Raw genomic sequence first — 16,202 nt, forward strand, 5'->3', positions numbered from 1 at the left:
AAAATCGCTCTCCTGAGATACAGCGTTACGTAGTTCCTCTCCCGTTTCTTCTCATCAGCATAGTCCATAAATATAATTCACAGTTCATTATAGCTCTGATTAGAAAGCTGTTGGTTAGCAATCATTGAAAACATTATTTCCATAACTTAATGGTCTAGTCTAAGGATGCTGGCTGCTTATCAGCATTGTTTTACACTCGGATTATTTTACAGGACATAGGAATTAAGGAATATCTAACTATAACTGCTGAGCATAATAACAGAACTCTAAAATGTTTGCTTACTGTTTTAAATCTCCAGGTGAAATCATTTAACCTTTAATTCCAACAATTTAGTGAAAGGAGATCAGATTGTTAGAGTATTTTTTCTGCCCCTGAATATTATGGTGCCTGGATAGATATATGATTTCAAACAATTGTTTTAAATCAACCTAAACAATGTAATTATTTGCGCAAAAAATTAGCTTAAGCTGTATATCTGAAACTTGGTATGTTTGAAAAAAAAATTGGTATGTTTTTATGCTTAGCTCACCGTGCTCTTCAGGAGAGTTCACATTTAAAATCATTTTATAAATGCTAGAGAACAGTCAAGATCTTTAAATACGATACTGAATAGAAAAAGATATATTTTAAAATGCAAATCATATAACATTTGAGAAATATATTTTTGTTACACTGATTTGCTTGAAATATACACTTGATTATTTTTATTACAAGAAGAATATTAATGCAATAATTAACAAGTGGTCTGGTAAACATTTAAAGCTAAAATAATTATGGTAATACTATTCTATGAGCATTCACCTCTGTTTTAAATTCGTATTTAGAATGTCTATCAATTAACTGTTTTCACTACGTAAATTTTATCTCTCTGTTGACCATCTTCTGTGCTATCGTGCAATAATATTTAATTGTGTCACTAAGAATAGAATTAGGAATTGTTGGAATATTCAAACAATAATATCGACTGGCCATTGACAGAGTACAAGACAGTACAAATCACTGAGGCAATAATTTTGCTCTGGGATAGAGAGATGGATAAGATCATTCCTATTCTCAAGGAGCTTATCCTTTAAAGAACTAAATATAATAAAAGGGAAAATTAAGCAATTAATTTTTTTAAATTTTTTTCCCCCATTCAAAATTTATACATACATCGTTATGTAACTCTAATTGCTCTCCCCATACTGTGACAGCACACGCCTCCTTTCCACCCCTGATTCCCCGTGTCCATTCAGCCAGCTCCTAACCCCCTCTGCCTTCCCATCTCACCTCTGGACAGAAGCAGCCCGTTAGGTCTCTTGTATCTACTTGAGCTAAGAAAGAGGCACACTCTCAAGAGTCCCACGGTCCAGTCCAATCCCTGTCTGAAGAGTTGGCCTAGGAAATTGTTTTAGTTCTGGTAAGCAATTAATTTGATCAAATTAGAAAGATATTTTATTGCTGTTGTTAGGTGCCATCGAGTCACTTCTGACTCATAAGGACCCTAGTTACAAAACACTGCCTGGTCTTGTGCCATTCTCACAGTCCTTGCTATGTTTGAGCCCATTGTTGCAGCCACTGTGTCAATCTATCTCACCGAGGCTCTTCCTCTTTTTTGCTGACCCTCCACTTTACAAATTATGATGTCCTTTTTCAGTGATTAGTCCCTCCTGATAACATGTCCAAGTACATGAGATGAAGTCTTGCCATCTTTGCTTCTAAGGAGCGTTCTGGCTGTACTTCTTCCAAGACAGATTTGTTCATTCTTCTGGCAATCCATGGTATATTCAATATTCTTCACCAACACCATAATTCAAAGTATCAATTCTTCTTTTCTCTTCCTTATTCATTGCCCAGTTTTCGCACGCATATGTGGCAACTGAAAATACCACGGCTTGGGTCAGGCGTATTTTAGTCCCCAAAGTGACAGCTTTGCTTTTCAACAGTAAAGAGGTCTTTTGCAGCAGATTTGCCCAATGCAATACATCATTTGATTTCTTGACCGCTGCTTCCATGGGCATTGATTGTGGATCCAAGTAAAATTAAATCCTTTACGACTTTGATCTTTTCTCTGTTTATCATATCATGATGTTGCTTATTGGTCCAGTTGTGAGGATTTTGTTTTTCTTTATGTTGAGGTGTAGTCCATACTGAAGGTCGTAGTCTTTGATCTTGATCAGTAAGTGCTTCAAGTCCTCTTCACTTTCAGCAAGCAAGGTTGTGTCATCTGCATATTGTAGGTTGTTAATGAGTCTTCCACCAATCTTGATGCCGCGTTCTTCTTCATATAGTCCAGCATCTTGGATTATTTGCTCAGCATACAGATTAAATAAGTATGGTGAAAGGATACACCCCTGGCACACACTTTTCCTGACTTTAAACCACAAAATATCCCCTTATTCTCTATCTTTTGGTCTATAAACAGGCTCCAACCGAGCACAATTAAGTGTTCTGGAATTACTATTCTTCTCAATGTTAACCATAATTTGTTATGATCCACACAGTCAACGCCTTTGCATATAGTCAGTAAAACACAGATAAACATCTTTCTGGTATTCTCTGCTTTCAGCAAAGATCCATGTGACATCAAATTAAAAGGACATCATAGCAGAAACCATTTACTTTTTGCCGGGAGAACTTCAGTAACATTCATGGAGTTAAGCACACCACAAATGATCAATAGTCTGTGACTAGTCTATAGAATTATGTTCTACAGTTTTGTGAATAGTAGAACTTCTAAGCAATAAACTTGGATATTTAGCTGAGATTTCCAAGCAAAAAGTTGAAGTTATGGTCTGGTTTCTCCTTGCTACTTACAGTAAAACGCAAGAGTAAAGAAATAAATCAAGGAACTGTTAAGCAAAAGGAAACCGGAACTTGAATATTTGGAAAATTCTCAGCCTATCCATATTGCAAAAAAAAAAAAAGAGAAGTGTGCTCTGGAGACAACAAGATTGTGTCTGGACAACCATTTGCTAGAAATTAGACTTGTGACCTATGGATCCAATCAATCATCTCAGCAGAAACGCGACCAGTTTGGACTAGAAGGGACAGATTCAACAAAATTAAAAAAGGCTGTTGGACTTCTGGGATTCTACAGGTAGAACACAAGCCAATAGAGCTATTTAGCTACAAACACGTGTTAGCTTTCAAAAAAGAGAAGAATTACCGTGAGGGCAAGGCTGCTTCCTTGGTTTCAGAGATTTGGGCCACCATAGGGGACCTAGAGATTCGAGCTACTTCAACCCAGGGCGGCTCAGAGGCTAACAGGGCCCAAAGGGTGGATCAAACCACAGAAGATTATTCTTTTTTTTAATGAAGTAATTCATTGCAGGTTTATTTTAAATAGCTCCCCTTAACCTCTGAACATACACTAAAACGAAGCCAAACCCACTGCCATCGAGTTGATTCTGACTAATAGGGACCCTATAGAACAGAGTAGAACTGCCCTACAGGGTATACAAGGCTGTAAATTTTCGGGGGGGGGGGGTGAGTTGTTTTGTTTTTCAATTTTATTATATTTTAGATGAACGTTTACAGCCCAAATTAGTTTTTTATTCAAAAATTTAAATACAATTTGTTTTGTGACATTGGTTACAATCCCCTCAATGTGTCAGCACTCTCCCCCTTTCCCTTTCCCCCCTAGGTTCTTCGAGTCCATTTGTCCAGTTTTCCTGTGCCTTCTTGCACACCTGTCTTTGCTTTTGGGCAGCTGTTGCCCATTTGGTCTCATATACTTGACTGAACTAAGAAGCACGTTCCTTATGTGTGTTATTTTTTGTTTTATAGGCCCGTCTAATTGACAGCAATGGGTTTGGTTTTTTGGTGTTAATCTTTGGCTGAAAGGTGGACTTTGGAGTGCCTTCAGTTCTGAACTAGTAGGGTGTCCTGAGGCCATAGTCTCAGGGCTTCCTCCAGTCTCTGTTAGACCAGTTTAAGTCTGGTCTTTTTTTGTGAATTTGAATTTTGTTCTACATTTTTCTCCTGCTCTCTCCGGGACCGTCTATTGTGATCCCTGTCAGAACGGTTGGTAGTGGTAGCTGGGCACCATCTAGTTCTTCTGGGTTTAGGCTGGTGGAGGCTGTGGTTCATGTGGTCTATTAGTCCTTTCGACTAATATTTCCTTATGTCTTTGGTTTTCTTCATTCTCCTTTGCTCCGAATATGATGGGACCAATAGATGTATCTCAGACGGTGGCTCACCAGCTTTTAAGATCCCAGATGCTACTCACCAAGGTAGGACGTGAAACATTTTCTTTATGAACTGTTGTGCCATTTGACCTAGATGTTCCCTGAGAAAATTATTCTTAAGCCTCGAAATCTAATAAAATTTGGCCTGCTGGGTTTTAATTTGCTTAGGACCTTTGACCCCTTTTTTCCTCCCAATTGCTATCCTTTGGCATGAGAACATCTATCGTGTATGCCTGTCCCATCATTGTATTTTGGAAGCAAGTAACCTGATTTCTAGTTTCACAGGTCTGTGGATGGAAAGAAATTTTGCTCCAGGGTGGATCATACCCAGAGTCTTACCCATACTAGAATGATTCAGAAGATGAGGTTTGGGACTCTTTCGGTTGATAAATAACATTAAGTATGTTACTTATTTTAGGATGCTAGGATGGGGGAATGTATTCTGCACATAGGAAGAACATGAATTTGTGGGGACCAGAGGGCAGACCAAGCCCTGTTAGCACAGTGGTTAAGTACTCCTCTGCTAACCAAAAGGTTGGCATTTCAAAACCACCAGCTGCTCAATGAGAAAAAGATGTGGCAGTCTGATTCCGTAAGGATTACAGCTTTGGAAACCCTACAGGGCGCTATGAATCAAAATCCTTTAGGGTCACTATGAGTCAAAATCGACTTGACGGCAATGGGTTTTTCTTTTCGTTTTTAGAGGGCAGACTGTTACGGATTGAATAGTGTTCCCAAAATGGTATGTTTAAGTTCTAGCCTCCAGTACCTGCATATGTGACCTTATTTGGAAACAGGGTCTTTAAAGATGTAATTAAGCTAACATGAGACCAGACTGGAGTAGGGTGGGCCCTAATCCAGCTGACTGGTGTTCTTATTAAAAGAGAACAGCCAGAGGGAACATGGCCCTGTGAAGACAGCAGCAGGAGTCAAGGAACTCCAGGGGCTACCGGAAGCTGGAAGAGGCAAGGAAGGCTCTTCATCTGGAGCCTGCAGAGAGCTTGGTGCTGACAACACTCTTAATTTAGACTTCAAGCCTCCACTAGAGTGAGAGAATAAATTACTGTTGTTTCAAGCCCCCTAGTTTGTGGTACAGGTAGTCCCCGACTTACAATGGGGTTCCATTCCTACAGCTGTGTCATTAAGTCAGTTCTGATGGAGGTTGAATGCCTCATTTCTTGTGTCCATTGTTATTGCCATAGCCTGCTGTATGGCAGTGTTTTGAACAGAAAATCATAACATCGAACATCTCTGCAAGCGGCCATCTGAGAATGATAACAGCACATTATGTGCTGCCATGCTGTATGCAGTACATATTACTAAAGATAAGATGTACAAAAAAAAAAAGACGGTCGTTAAGTGCTGTTCATCCTAACTCAAATAACGCTGTAAGTCGGGGACTACCTGATAATTTCTTACGGCGGTCCTAGGGAACTAATACACCTGCCTATAATTTATCTCCCTTTGCTCTGCTTCTAAATGCCTACTCATTTACTTTCTAAAAATATGTGAAGTATTTATTGTCTTGTCATTCTTTTATAATCACTTTGTCTTTTAGATTCTTTCCTTCTGCCTGTAAAAATTTCTCTCTCTTGTTTTATTCAAATTCTCCCATGATACAATGCTTCTCTTTCACATACAAATCCCTAAATAATCAGGTTGACTTTGGAGGCTTCTGGTATTAAGTATGTTATTTATATTAATGTCAATAAACCAAATTTAGTAGACTTGTAATACTCTCGCTCATTTCTCTTTAGATGATTTCTCCATCAAAATAAGCTTGCAAAGGGGAGTGGAAATAATACTCTGAAACATGATTCATTTTACTATGTTTATAGGAATAGAAAAGAATAAATTCACCAGCAGAAAAAAAAAAGTTACCAAAATAACCAAAAGTGATGTTTTACAGATTTTTAGTTTCAAAGCACAATACATTTTTCATAGAAACAAATATATCACCATTATAGGTACCATAATATGGTAACATTAATACACAAGGCCGTTTACCATTAGGAAAATGAGTAGCGATAGTGATGAAATACTTCAGGTCATTTTTGTTAACCTTTCTGCTGTGTACTTCCTGGCCTGCAGGAGTATTTGCCAGGATACAAAAGAAAATGTGTGCCCTCAATTTTAATATACTGAATGCTCTGGCTGCCCATGCTTATCTTTATACTTCTTGTATGAACACTAGGAATATTTTTAATACCATTACTCTGAGCTTATTCCATTTACTATTAAGGCCATTCCCAAGGAATCAGACATTTTAACTAGTTCATTTGGATAAAACCAAACCAAACCCAACCCACTGCCATCGAGTCCATTCCGACTCATAGCAACCCTGTAGGACAGACCAGAACTGCCCCATAAGGTTTCCAAGGCTGTAAATCTACACGGAAGCAGACTGCCACATCTGTCTCCCTCGGAGTGGCTGGTGGGTTCGAACCACTCACTTTTCGGTTAGCAGCCAAGTACTTAACCACTGCACCACCAGGACTCCTGTTCATTTGTATAGTAATAGATTATTTTATACAAAAGAAGTGCAATATCAGGACTGAATATTCTTTATACCTAAACTTAACAGAAGAGAAAAACTGTACAAGAATTCACTTGAAAATAAATGGGATTATTTAGAGTAGATAATGCATTGGACTGAAAAAAATGTGATAATCTATTTCTTGCCATTTTTGGAGTTCATTACTTTATAATGCACCAGATGATATTCTGAGGGCCATTCACATTCAATATTTTGATTCATTTTATTAGTGGCATATACAAAGCACCATATAACATATGAAATGTAGAACAATCATGACTATGTATTTAACTGTAGAAATAAGTGCTAAGAAAATATAGCAAAATTTAACACAGGATTTCTAAAACCATTCCATATTCATTATTTTTTCAAAAGCTAATGTCCCATGTTTTATTTTACAGAGTGTCTATCAAGATTTATATGCATTTGGTACTTTCCTGGGCTGAAATAGTTAGTACCTTCTGTACAGTAATGTTACAGTTTTATACAAACTTCAGAAATATGGCCTTTGGAATTGCATTTACTATCGTCTTCCAAGTGTTCCACTTCACAGAACAGCAAATATTCTGAATGCCTTTCCTCCTGGAGGGTTCTGTAAACTGCAAAAAAAAAAAAAAAAATATGAAAAGCATATTGATGTCATCTCCACATACAATTCTTCAAACGAATCATGCCTTCTTATGAACGTCAAGAAAGCAGCTCTGTGAATCCAGATGGCCAACTTTCTTAGGATACTGTAATTTACAGTTACCGGAAAGCTCGAGTGAGGATGGCATAATTCTCTAAATCTTGAGCGTAGGCTGTGCTGCAGGGAGTGGATTATCTAATCGGTAAGCATGGTTATGACCTTGCTCACCAGATCCTCTGTAGTAAACAATGTCACACGGGTTTCACATCTCCGATGTAGTGAAAACCATGTGTCACTGCTCACAACAGATTAGTAAGTAAGCACAAGTGAGCCTACGATCACCTTGCTTACTGGGTCATCAGCCCGTTAGGAATTTTAAATTTGAAAAAAGGTTTTGATTCTGTAGGAAGGTGCTGTGGCATTGGCAGAGAGACAGATGCCAGTCATACCTAGAAGCAGAATCTTTGATGTAATGAAAAAATGTGAAATCGTTCACTGCAGATGAGCTGGTAAGCAGGGTAAGCACCGTGCTTACCTTGCCTATTGATAATCCGCCCATGTGCTGCAAGTTTACTGAAGAAATTTAAGATGCATAAGTCAAAAGTCATAGCAATAGTCTACATAGAACTTCAGAGATTCCAGATCATATTTTTATATAGTACCTCCTTTGATCTTAATAAAGCAAAGTTAGGCAGCTATATTTCCATTTTACTGAGGGAATACTCAGACAAGTTCACAACTTCATTGTTCACTGCAAGTTAAAAAGATGGCTTACACACACACCACTTATTCTAATTTTGGAGGTGCTTTTAAAACAAGTTAAAAGCAATGCAGAATCATAAATTTTACTCTTTTATTATACTGTTTATCTTTCATTAGAGAACACAACTCAAAGCATGTTTTGTTTAAACGCCTAAACATTAAAACAGATTGATAATACCACTATTTACTACTGATTTTAAACAAATGTGAATTTTTGAAGTGCTTTACATTTTTGCATAAAGTTTCACTTTCTTAATAATACAAAAGACTTTTCGAGATAAAAATTCAGAGATACAGAGGCAGAGAAAATGCAGTTCCTTTTAAATACTTATTCATGTACAAGAAAAGAAGGGAGAGAATTTTGGAGTGAAAAAAAGGATAAGTATATCACAAGTAAAAGGAGCCTTGGTGGTGCAATAGTTAAGCACTCTGCTGCTAACCGAAAGGTTGGCAGTTTGAACCCACCAGTGACTCCGAGGAGAAAACAACTGTCCGTCTGCTCTTGTAAAGATTACAGCCTAGAAAACCCTAGGGGGCAGTTCTACTTGGTCCTATACAGTCGCTATGAGTCGGAATTGACTTGACAGCATCTAACAACAACAACATATCACAAATGTGCACACACAACACACACATACACACATAACAGGTTTCTCACAGCAGCAGATGGCCAACCTGATGTCATTTTTACTTCTAGGAAACAAGTTGATTCAGTGCTCTAGCAAATGAATGTATCCGGTGTGTTTCTCTTTGTCCAGAGTGATATACTGGAAAAATGCATACCTCTGAGCCCAAAGACCTATGCTGAACCACAGCTCTGAGGTTTAGAAGTTATATGACCTTGGGCACATCATTTAACACCTGTGAGACTCCGTTAACACACCTATCAATCAGTTTATAGTTCTGACTTTACAGGGCTGTTGGTGGAGCTGAGTTCACATACATGAAGTGCTCAGCAGCTACTGGACTATTATAGTAAATGCTCAAAATTAAAGTTATAATGATCCTCAGTTTTCTTAGAGCATACCATTTTACAGTTTTAAAGTAAATTTAAGAAATGGGAAAATTAAATGGAACCATATCCCTCAATTTAGCTTATCAAAGTGTGTGCAATCATTCATTTCACATATCATATTTGCGTAAGGAGACCATGAGACATGTTGTAGAGAAGACACCTTGTCAACAATGGCCTTTTGATATAGTCTCATCTGAAAACAGATGCCTTTTTTCTGAAGACAGAACCCAGAAGGTTATCTAGATAACTTGCATGGCACCTTCTAGTGGCCTTTATAGAAACTTTACATGTGAGAACCCTCCCTGGGCAATTCTGAAGACCTCAGTTAATGTCTAAAATTGTGGGATTTTTCTGAATCTATATAAAATACATGGGAGTTAATATTACTTCCACAAGAAACGCTGACTTGAAAAAAACACAATGAGAGAGTTTTTTCTCCTAATGTGTATTAAATACTTAACAAAGTAAGTCACACTAATTCTCATAACTACTGAAATATATAGGATGAATGCATTAAATGGCACTCCAGTGGCGAGATGACCTGAAAGAATTTGTTTTATGCTAGTCCTCCAACTTTCAATTAAAAAGAGAGTTTGGTTGTAAGGAAAATCAGCTCATTGTTTCTGTCAAATGCTTTTCAGATAGCTGGATTAGAGAAATTGTCAATGCCGTGCTCACCTAGAGAGCATTAAATATATAAATGAATCTAGAAAATCCAAGAGGGTGAAAGAAATTTCCCTATTATAAAATCAATTAACAAAAGAGTGTTCTGACTTATATCCTATTTTCATGTGGATATTTCTAAGCCTGCAGGAGACAAGCACCTCTGGTACTGCAGCTTCTCCCAGCCCCAGAGGACCAGTTTTTACACAAATCCCAAAGAAATATTCTGCCTCAGCCATTTAACTTCAAACCCACGCTAACGTGGGTCTGTTTTAATGCAATAATAAATTAGGAGACAGACAATACATACGAACAATATTTTTATGTATTTTTTTAATTTTAATTTTCTTTTACCTTTCTGAGAAGATTCCGTTCTGAAAAGAAGCCGTGTAAGTCTTTCTTTTGTCCACAGGCATAATGTCAACGTAGCCACCATGATTTCGAACCACCCCAGCGTGTATTGCTGCTCTGCAGATACTGGACATCTGACAGGGAAAGAAAAACCGCCACAATTAAGAAGTTCCTGCTGACCTTGTCCAGCCCACTCTTCCAGTGGACTAAAGGCAGTGACATCTGTCCCTATGTGTGCAGACAGTGAGAAGCTACAGGATGATATTCTGTGCATCAAAGAATGTTTTAAAAGTCACAAAATCTGGGTAAGTCTAAAGGCAGATCTTCAGAGTAGCTGCCAGACCCCTCTACCATCTAATCTAGCAAATGCTTGTCCTGCCCAAATGGTGAGCTTTTCACATAGTGGAAGAAATAAAAAACCACATTAGCTCCTTTGATCTCTGCAAGGACCTGTTTTATCATCCTTAAATTTCAGGCTTTTTGCCCACACCAGAGTAACTCTGACGAAACGTCCACCAGTTGGATCGTTTGTACCTCATTTATGTTCAGTTTCAACTTACAGTCAACTTAAACAGAGCTCCGTATAGCACTATAAACCCTTTCCGCAAATACAAGTATGGATTATTAAATGGGGAGTTTCTTCTTTTTAAACAGTGTAATACTTGCAGAAAGATTTTGCCTCAAAGAATAACCCCATATAAAAAAAAAGCAATCATACGTTCAACCTAGATTTCCAATGCCTATCACCCTAGTTTAAATGGTCTGACATGGACTAAGAGAGTTCTATGATTATAGTGTACCGGTTATATAATGTGAAGGAGCCCTGGTGGCGCAGCAGTTAAAGTGCTCAGCTGCTAACCAAAAGGTTGGCAGTTTGAACCCACCAGCAGTTCCGTGGGAGAAAGATGTGGCAGTCCGCTTCCGTAAAGATTAAACCCAAAAAAACCAAACCCGTGGCCGTCGCATCAATTCCAACTCATAGCGACCCTAAAGGACAGAGTAGAACTGCCCCATACGGTTTCCAAGGAGGGCTGGTGGATTCGAACCGCCAACCTTTTGTTTAGCAGCCGTAGCTCTTAACCACTACACCACCAGGGTTTCCCCGTGAAGATTACAGCCTTGGAAACCCTGTGGGGCAGTTCTACTCTGTACTGTAGGGTCACTATGAGTCCGAATTAACTCGATGGGATTTCTAAGGAGAAGAAATTTATTGTTTCAGGTCCAATACGCTCAAATTTTTTTTAATTCTAATTTCTAGAAGTCAAATGATTTATTTTGGCTCATTAGAGTCTTTGCTAGATTTTAACATATGCTTTTATCCAACTGTTCTGCTGAAATTTATCATTATTTGCATATAGTCAGAGGAAATCCCTATAAAATAAACACTTGAACTGCTTCAGTTATAAAGCAATCCATTCCCATATCCCGACAGGTCTTTTCTCATCACACCGGTGTGCTCTTTTCTCAACTCTACGCACACACGGGTGACTTCATACGATCTTCTAAGTTCACGTGAGCATGTGCCTGCTACATGGTCTTACTTTATCAGGATGCTCTGAGTGGCATCAGTCAGCACTCATATCTACATATGGATAATTACGTTTCAGTATTATTAATGATTAATGAGGCTATGTGTATCAACACAGAATCTAGTTTCTTCATCTGCATATAAACGTACATATATACATTTAAATGTGCATGTATATATACATGAATATTGAGAGTCGTACAAATTAGGTTACTTACATCAGAATAAATTCGATTTCCAATTACACGAGCGTAATGTGGATTTGCTTGCATACAGTTATGAGGACAGTATACTCTGAAAAAAATATATATATACATGAAGCAAACTGGTTACTTGAATCTTTTCATTAGCGAAACCACAGACACACATATATAAAAGTAAACTCAACATTCCAAACGCTCCTTTTTTTTTTTTTTTTTTTTCCCTGAAATAAGCCAGTAGTACAAGTCAGGCAGTTGCTTCTGTTTAATTTATCTACTCTCAGATTTTGACACAAATGTGATTCCTATTTATTTATTTATTTATTTAAAATTTAACCAGGAAAGCTTCTAATTTGGGGAATCAAAGCAGAAAGAAACATCAGGAAGTAACTCTAAGTATCTGGGAATTTGCTATTCAAAAAGTCTGTAGAATTTAATAAACAGGTAACTTGAAAAACTAGAATCATTGTCTATTTTACACACCTAATAGTTCTCTACTCTAAATTCACATTTTTAGTGCCCTCATCCAATGTCATGGTTTTAATTATTATGTATAAACTACTGATTCCCAAATTTACATCTCCAATTGAGATCTCTTAATTCCAAATTTATAACTTGTCTATTCCACTGCTTATTCACCATCTCCACTTAAATCGAATAGGTATCTCAAGCCTAGCATGTACGAAACCAAAGTCCCAGTCTACTCCCCAACCAAACAAAAACCAAACCCCTTGTCATCAATTCGATTCCGACTCATAGCAACCCTAAAGGGCAGGGTAGAACTGCCCCAGAGGGTTTCCAAGGAGCTGCTGGTAAATTCGAACTGCTGACCTTTGGATTAGCAGCTGAGCTCTTAACCACCGTGCCACCAGGGCCCCAATCTACTCCCACAACTCCAAAATCTGCTCTTTCTCTCCACTTCAATAAATGGCAATCCCTGTATTCCAGGTGCTTGGGTCAAAAGTCTATTCTGTCCTTGATCCCTCTCTCTTTATCCGATACCTTACTTTCCACCCATCAGCAATTTCTATTGGCTGTAATAAGGTCCCTGGGTGTTTCAGTTTGTGATTGGCGGCTAATCTAAAGGTTGGCGGTTTGAACCCCCCCAGAGAAAGGCCTGGCGCACTGCTTCCATAAAGAGCGTTGCTGTTGTTAGTTGCTGTCAACTGGATTCCGACTCATGGCGACCCCACGTGTGCAGAATAGAACTGCTTCGTAAGGTTTTCAAGGCTGTGACCTTTCAGAAGCAGATCTTCAGGCCTTCCTTCTGAGGTGCCTCTGGGTGGGTCTGAACCATCAATCTTTTGGTTAATAGTCCAGTGCTTAACTGTCTGCGCCACCCAGTGACTCCTCCCATAAAGATCACAGCCAAGAAAACCCTACGCAGCCGTTCTACTCTGTAGCACATGGGGTCACCAGGAGTCAGAATTGGCGCAACCACAATAGGTTTTTTATATATTAAAATGTATTCAAAATCAGACCACCTCTAAGCACCTGAATCACTGCAACTATAGACCTCATCTTCTGCTAGGTTCTCCTACGGTTTCTCTGCTTCAGACTTTGTCCTCTCCAATCTATTCTCCAGAGCCCTGGTGGCACAGTAGTTAAGACTTCAGCAAACTATGGCTGCTAATCAAAAGGTTAGCAGTTTGAAGCCACCAACCACTCCTTGGAAACCCTATGGGGCAGTTCTACTCTGTCCTACAGGGTCGCTATGAGTCGGAATGGGCTCAACAGCACCTAACAACAACAGCGATCTATTTTCTACACACTTAAATTGAAACATACAAACTCAATCAGGTCATTACTCTGCTCCAAAGACTCCAGTAACTTTGCATCTCATTCTTAAAAAATGGCAAAACCCTTAAATGGACAAGAAGCCTTACATATTCTGACCCCCATTACCTCTCTGACTGCACATCCTACTCCTCTTCCACTTCTCAGCCTGCTCCAGCGACATGGCCTAATGGCTATTCACCAAACAAACTGAACTGGTTCCTGTCTCAGGGCATTGACACTTATCTTCCTCTCTGCATGGAAAGTTCTTTCTCCAGGTATCTTATTGCTTCAAAGATATCAGATGGGCTTAGCTCACTTAAAGGGAGTTCCCAAAGGCTTTTATATTTAAATGTAGGATCAAATTATCAATGTCATCAATCACATGATGTTAAAAAAAATCTATTCCCAGAGTTAAGAAACTGTCAAATGTCACTCTTTTAAAAAATGATGAACTCTTCCGAATTCACACACACACTCAGACACACACATACACCAGCAAAGAAACTAAAACCAAAACTGGAAAAAAAAACAATGCATTTGACTTAGTATGTTAAAGTCTCAACATAATGTCTACATGAAAATCGTTGCTTAATGAAAACATCACTAATTTTCCTAAAAATATTGAATAGAAACTACCTTTGCCAATTGAAGTGGATCTTTCTTGGATAAAGAAGTAGCTACACTGTTGTGTTGGTTGTTAGATGCCCTCGAGACGATTCCGACTCATAGCGACCCTACGTACAACAGAACAAAACACTGCCCAGTCCTGCGCCATCCTCATAATTGTTGTTATGCTCCAGCCCACTGCTGCAGCCAGTGTGCCAATCCACCGCGTCTTCCTCTTTTTCGCTGACCCTCTACTTTACCAAGCATGATGTCCTTCTCCAAGGACTGATCCCCCCTGATAGCATGTCCAAAGTATGTGAGACAAAGTTTCCCATCCTCGCTTCTAAGGAGCGTACTGGCTGTACTTCTTTCAAGACAGATTTGTTCGTTCTTCTGACAGCCCATGGGATAGTCGATACTCTTTGCCAACATCATAATTCAAAGGCATCAATTCTTCTTTGGTCTTCTTTATTCACTGTCCAGCTTTCACACGCATATGAGGCGACTGAAAACACCATGGCTTGGTCAGGCACATCTTAGTCCTTAACTGATATGTTTGCTTTTTAACACTTTAAAGAGGGCTTCTGTAGTAGATTTGCCCAATGCAATGCATCCTCTGAGTTCTTGACTGCTGCTTTCGTGGGCGTTGACTGTGGATCCAGGTAAAATGAAATCCTTGACTTCTTCAATCTTTTCTCCGTTTGTTATGATGTTTACATTGTTATCGGCCAAATAAATTTACTTCTAAAATTTGTATAACACTGTACAATCTAAATTGGATATATGACATATGACATCTAAACCAGAACCATTTACACATGAGTTAAAAAAAATCTGATTTTTTCTTCTTAGGGCAATTAAAAAGTTTTGGAAATAAATAGAGGTGATGTTTGTACAACATTTTTGTAAATATAATTAAAGGTACTGAATTCTATGCTTAAAAATGGTTAAAGTGGAAAAATTTTTTTGTTATATATATTCTACCACATTAAAATTTTTTAAAGATTTAAAAAAAAATCTAAGTTTTAGTAACTTTAAATTAAAGTCTTGATTTATATAAAAGATGTTGTCTGGGGATTCTGTAGGAAGGATGGTATGTATCTGTATGTAACTGTAAAATGATCTCATTGTAGTATTGACTGTATTTAGCATGTGGTTTGCTGAAGGCCAAGGAGCTCAGTAGCTCCAAGTTGAGTGTGTCTCTACTTACATGAGTTCAGGTAAAAGAAAGACTGGGGAGGGTTTTGCTTATTTGTTTTTCAATCACTGGCTTTAATACCTTGTTACATATACTACAGAGAATGTAGGTCTCGATCTTCTAAACATTTCCTTATCTACAATTTGCTTGTGAGCTTTGAATAAAAATTGATGACACATTTTAACAACACTTACTTTTTCATCTTGAATACTCAGTAGATTTTAAAGACCTAATTGTTTAGCGATTGATGTAAAGAAGCATAAAATTTAAAAAAACACACATACATATACATTCCACACATGCATGTAATTTCTACAAAGTTATGGTACTAAATAATAGTTACAGATAGTTTACTTTGAGTTCTTCTGCCAGATAAGGAAACTTGCAAGGAAATAACTGTGTAGGTAAACCTGAATAATTGGCAAGAATCATTCTAGGATTAAATTTAAAATTGCAAAAAAGTTGATGCAAGATTTCAGAAATGAGTAGAAGTTAAAAAAATTTACTACTGGGGTGACGGAATAATTTGGAAAAGTGCAGTGAGAATAGCAGCACAACTGGAAGAACGTAATTGATGTCACTGAATTGTACAGGTAGAAAGTACTGAAATGGTGTAACTTTAGCTATGTATATTTTCACCAAAAAAAAAAAGTCCTTCAAGGTCGAGAAGGGAGAGTGTTGACATGTTGTGGGGTTGTTAACCAATGTCATAAAACAATATGTGTACTGACTGTTTAATGAGAAACTATTTGTTCTGTAAACTTTC

The 16,202-nt window shown here is 38.1% G+C and overlaps 1 protein-coding gene across 2 annotated transcripts in view; it reads right to left on the minus strand.

The window, feature by feature from the left end:
• Window positions 1-7,253: 7,253 nt before the first annotated feature.
• The window catches only part of CRISPLD1 (cysteine rich secretory protein LCCL domain containing 1), a 44,611-nt gene continuing 35,662 nt past the window's right edge, over window positions 7,254-16,202 (minus strand). For both annotated transcript variants that reach the window (XM_004372514.1, XM_012554447.1), the window contains 3 exons: window positions 11,872-11,947; window positions 10,129-10,259; window positions 7,254-7,305 (listed from right to left, as the gene is read on the minus strand). In XM_004372514.1, coding sequence (XP_004372571.1) covers window positions 7,254-7,305; window positions 10,129-10,259; window positions 11,872-11,947 — 259 coding nt within the window. The remainder of the gene's footprint in view (window positions 7,306-10,128; window positions 10,260-11,871; window positions 11,948-16,202) is intronic.

This window comes from Trichechus manatus, unplaced genomic scaffold (genome assembly GCF_000243295.1).
Source record: "Trichechus manatus latirostris isolate Lorelei unplaced genomic scaffold, TriManLat1.0 scaffold00018, whole genome shotgun sequence".
Taxonomy (NCBI): Eukaryota; Metazoa; Chordata; class Mammalia; order Sirenia; family Trichechidae; genus Trichechus; species Trichechus manatus.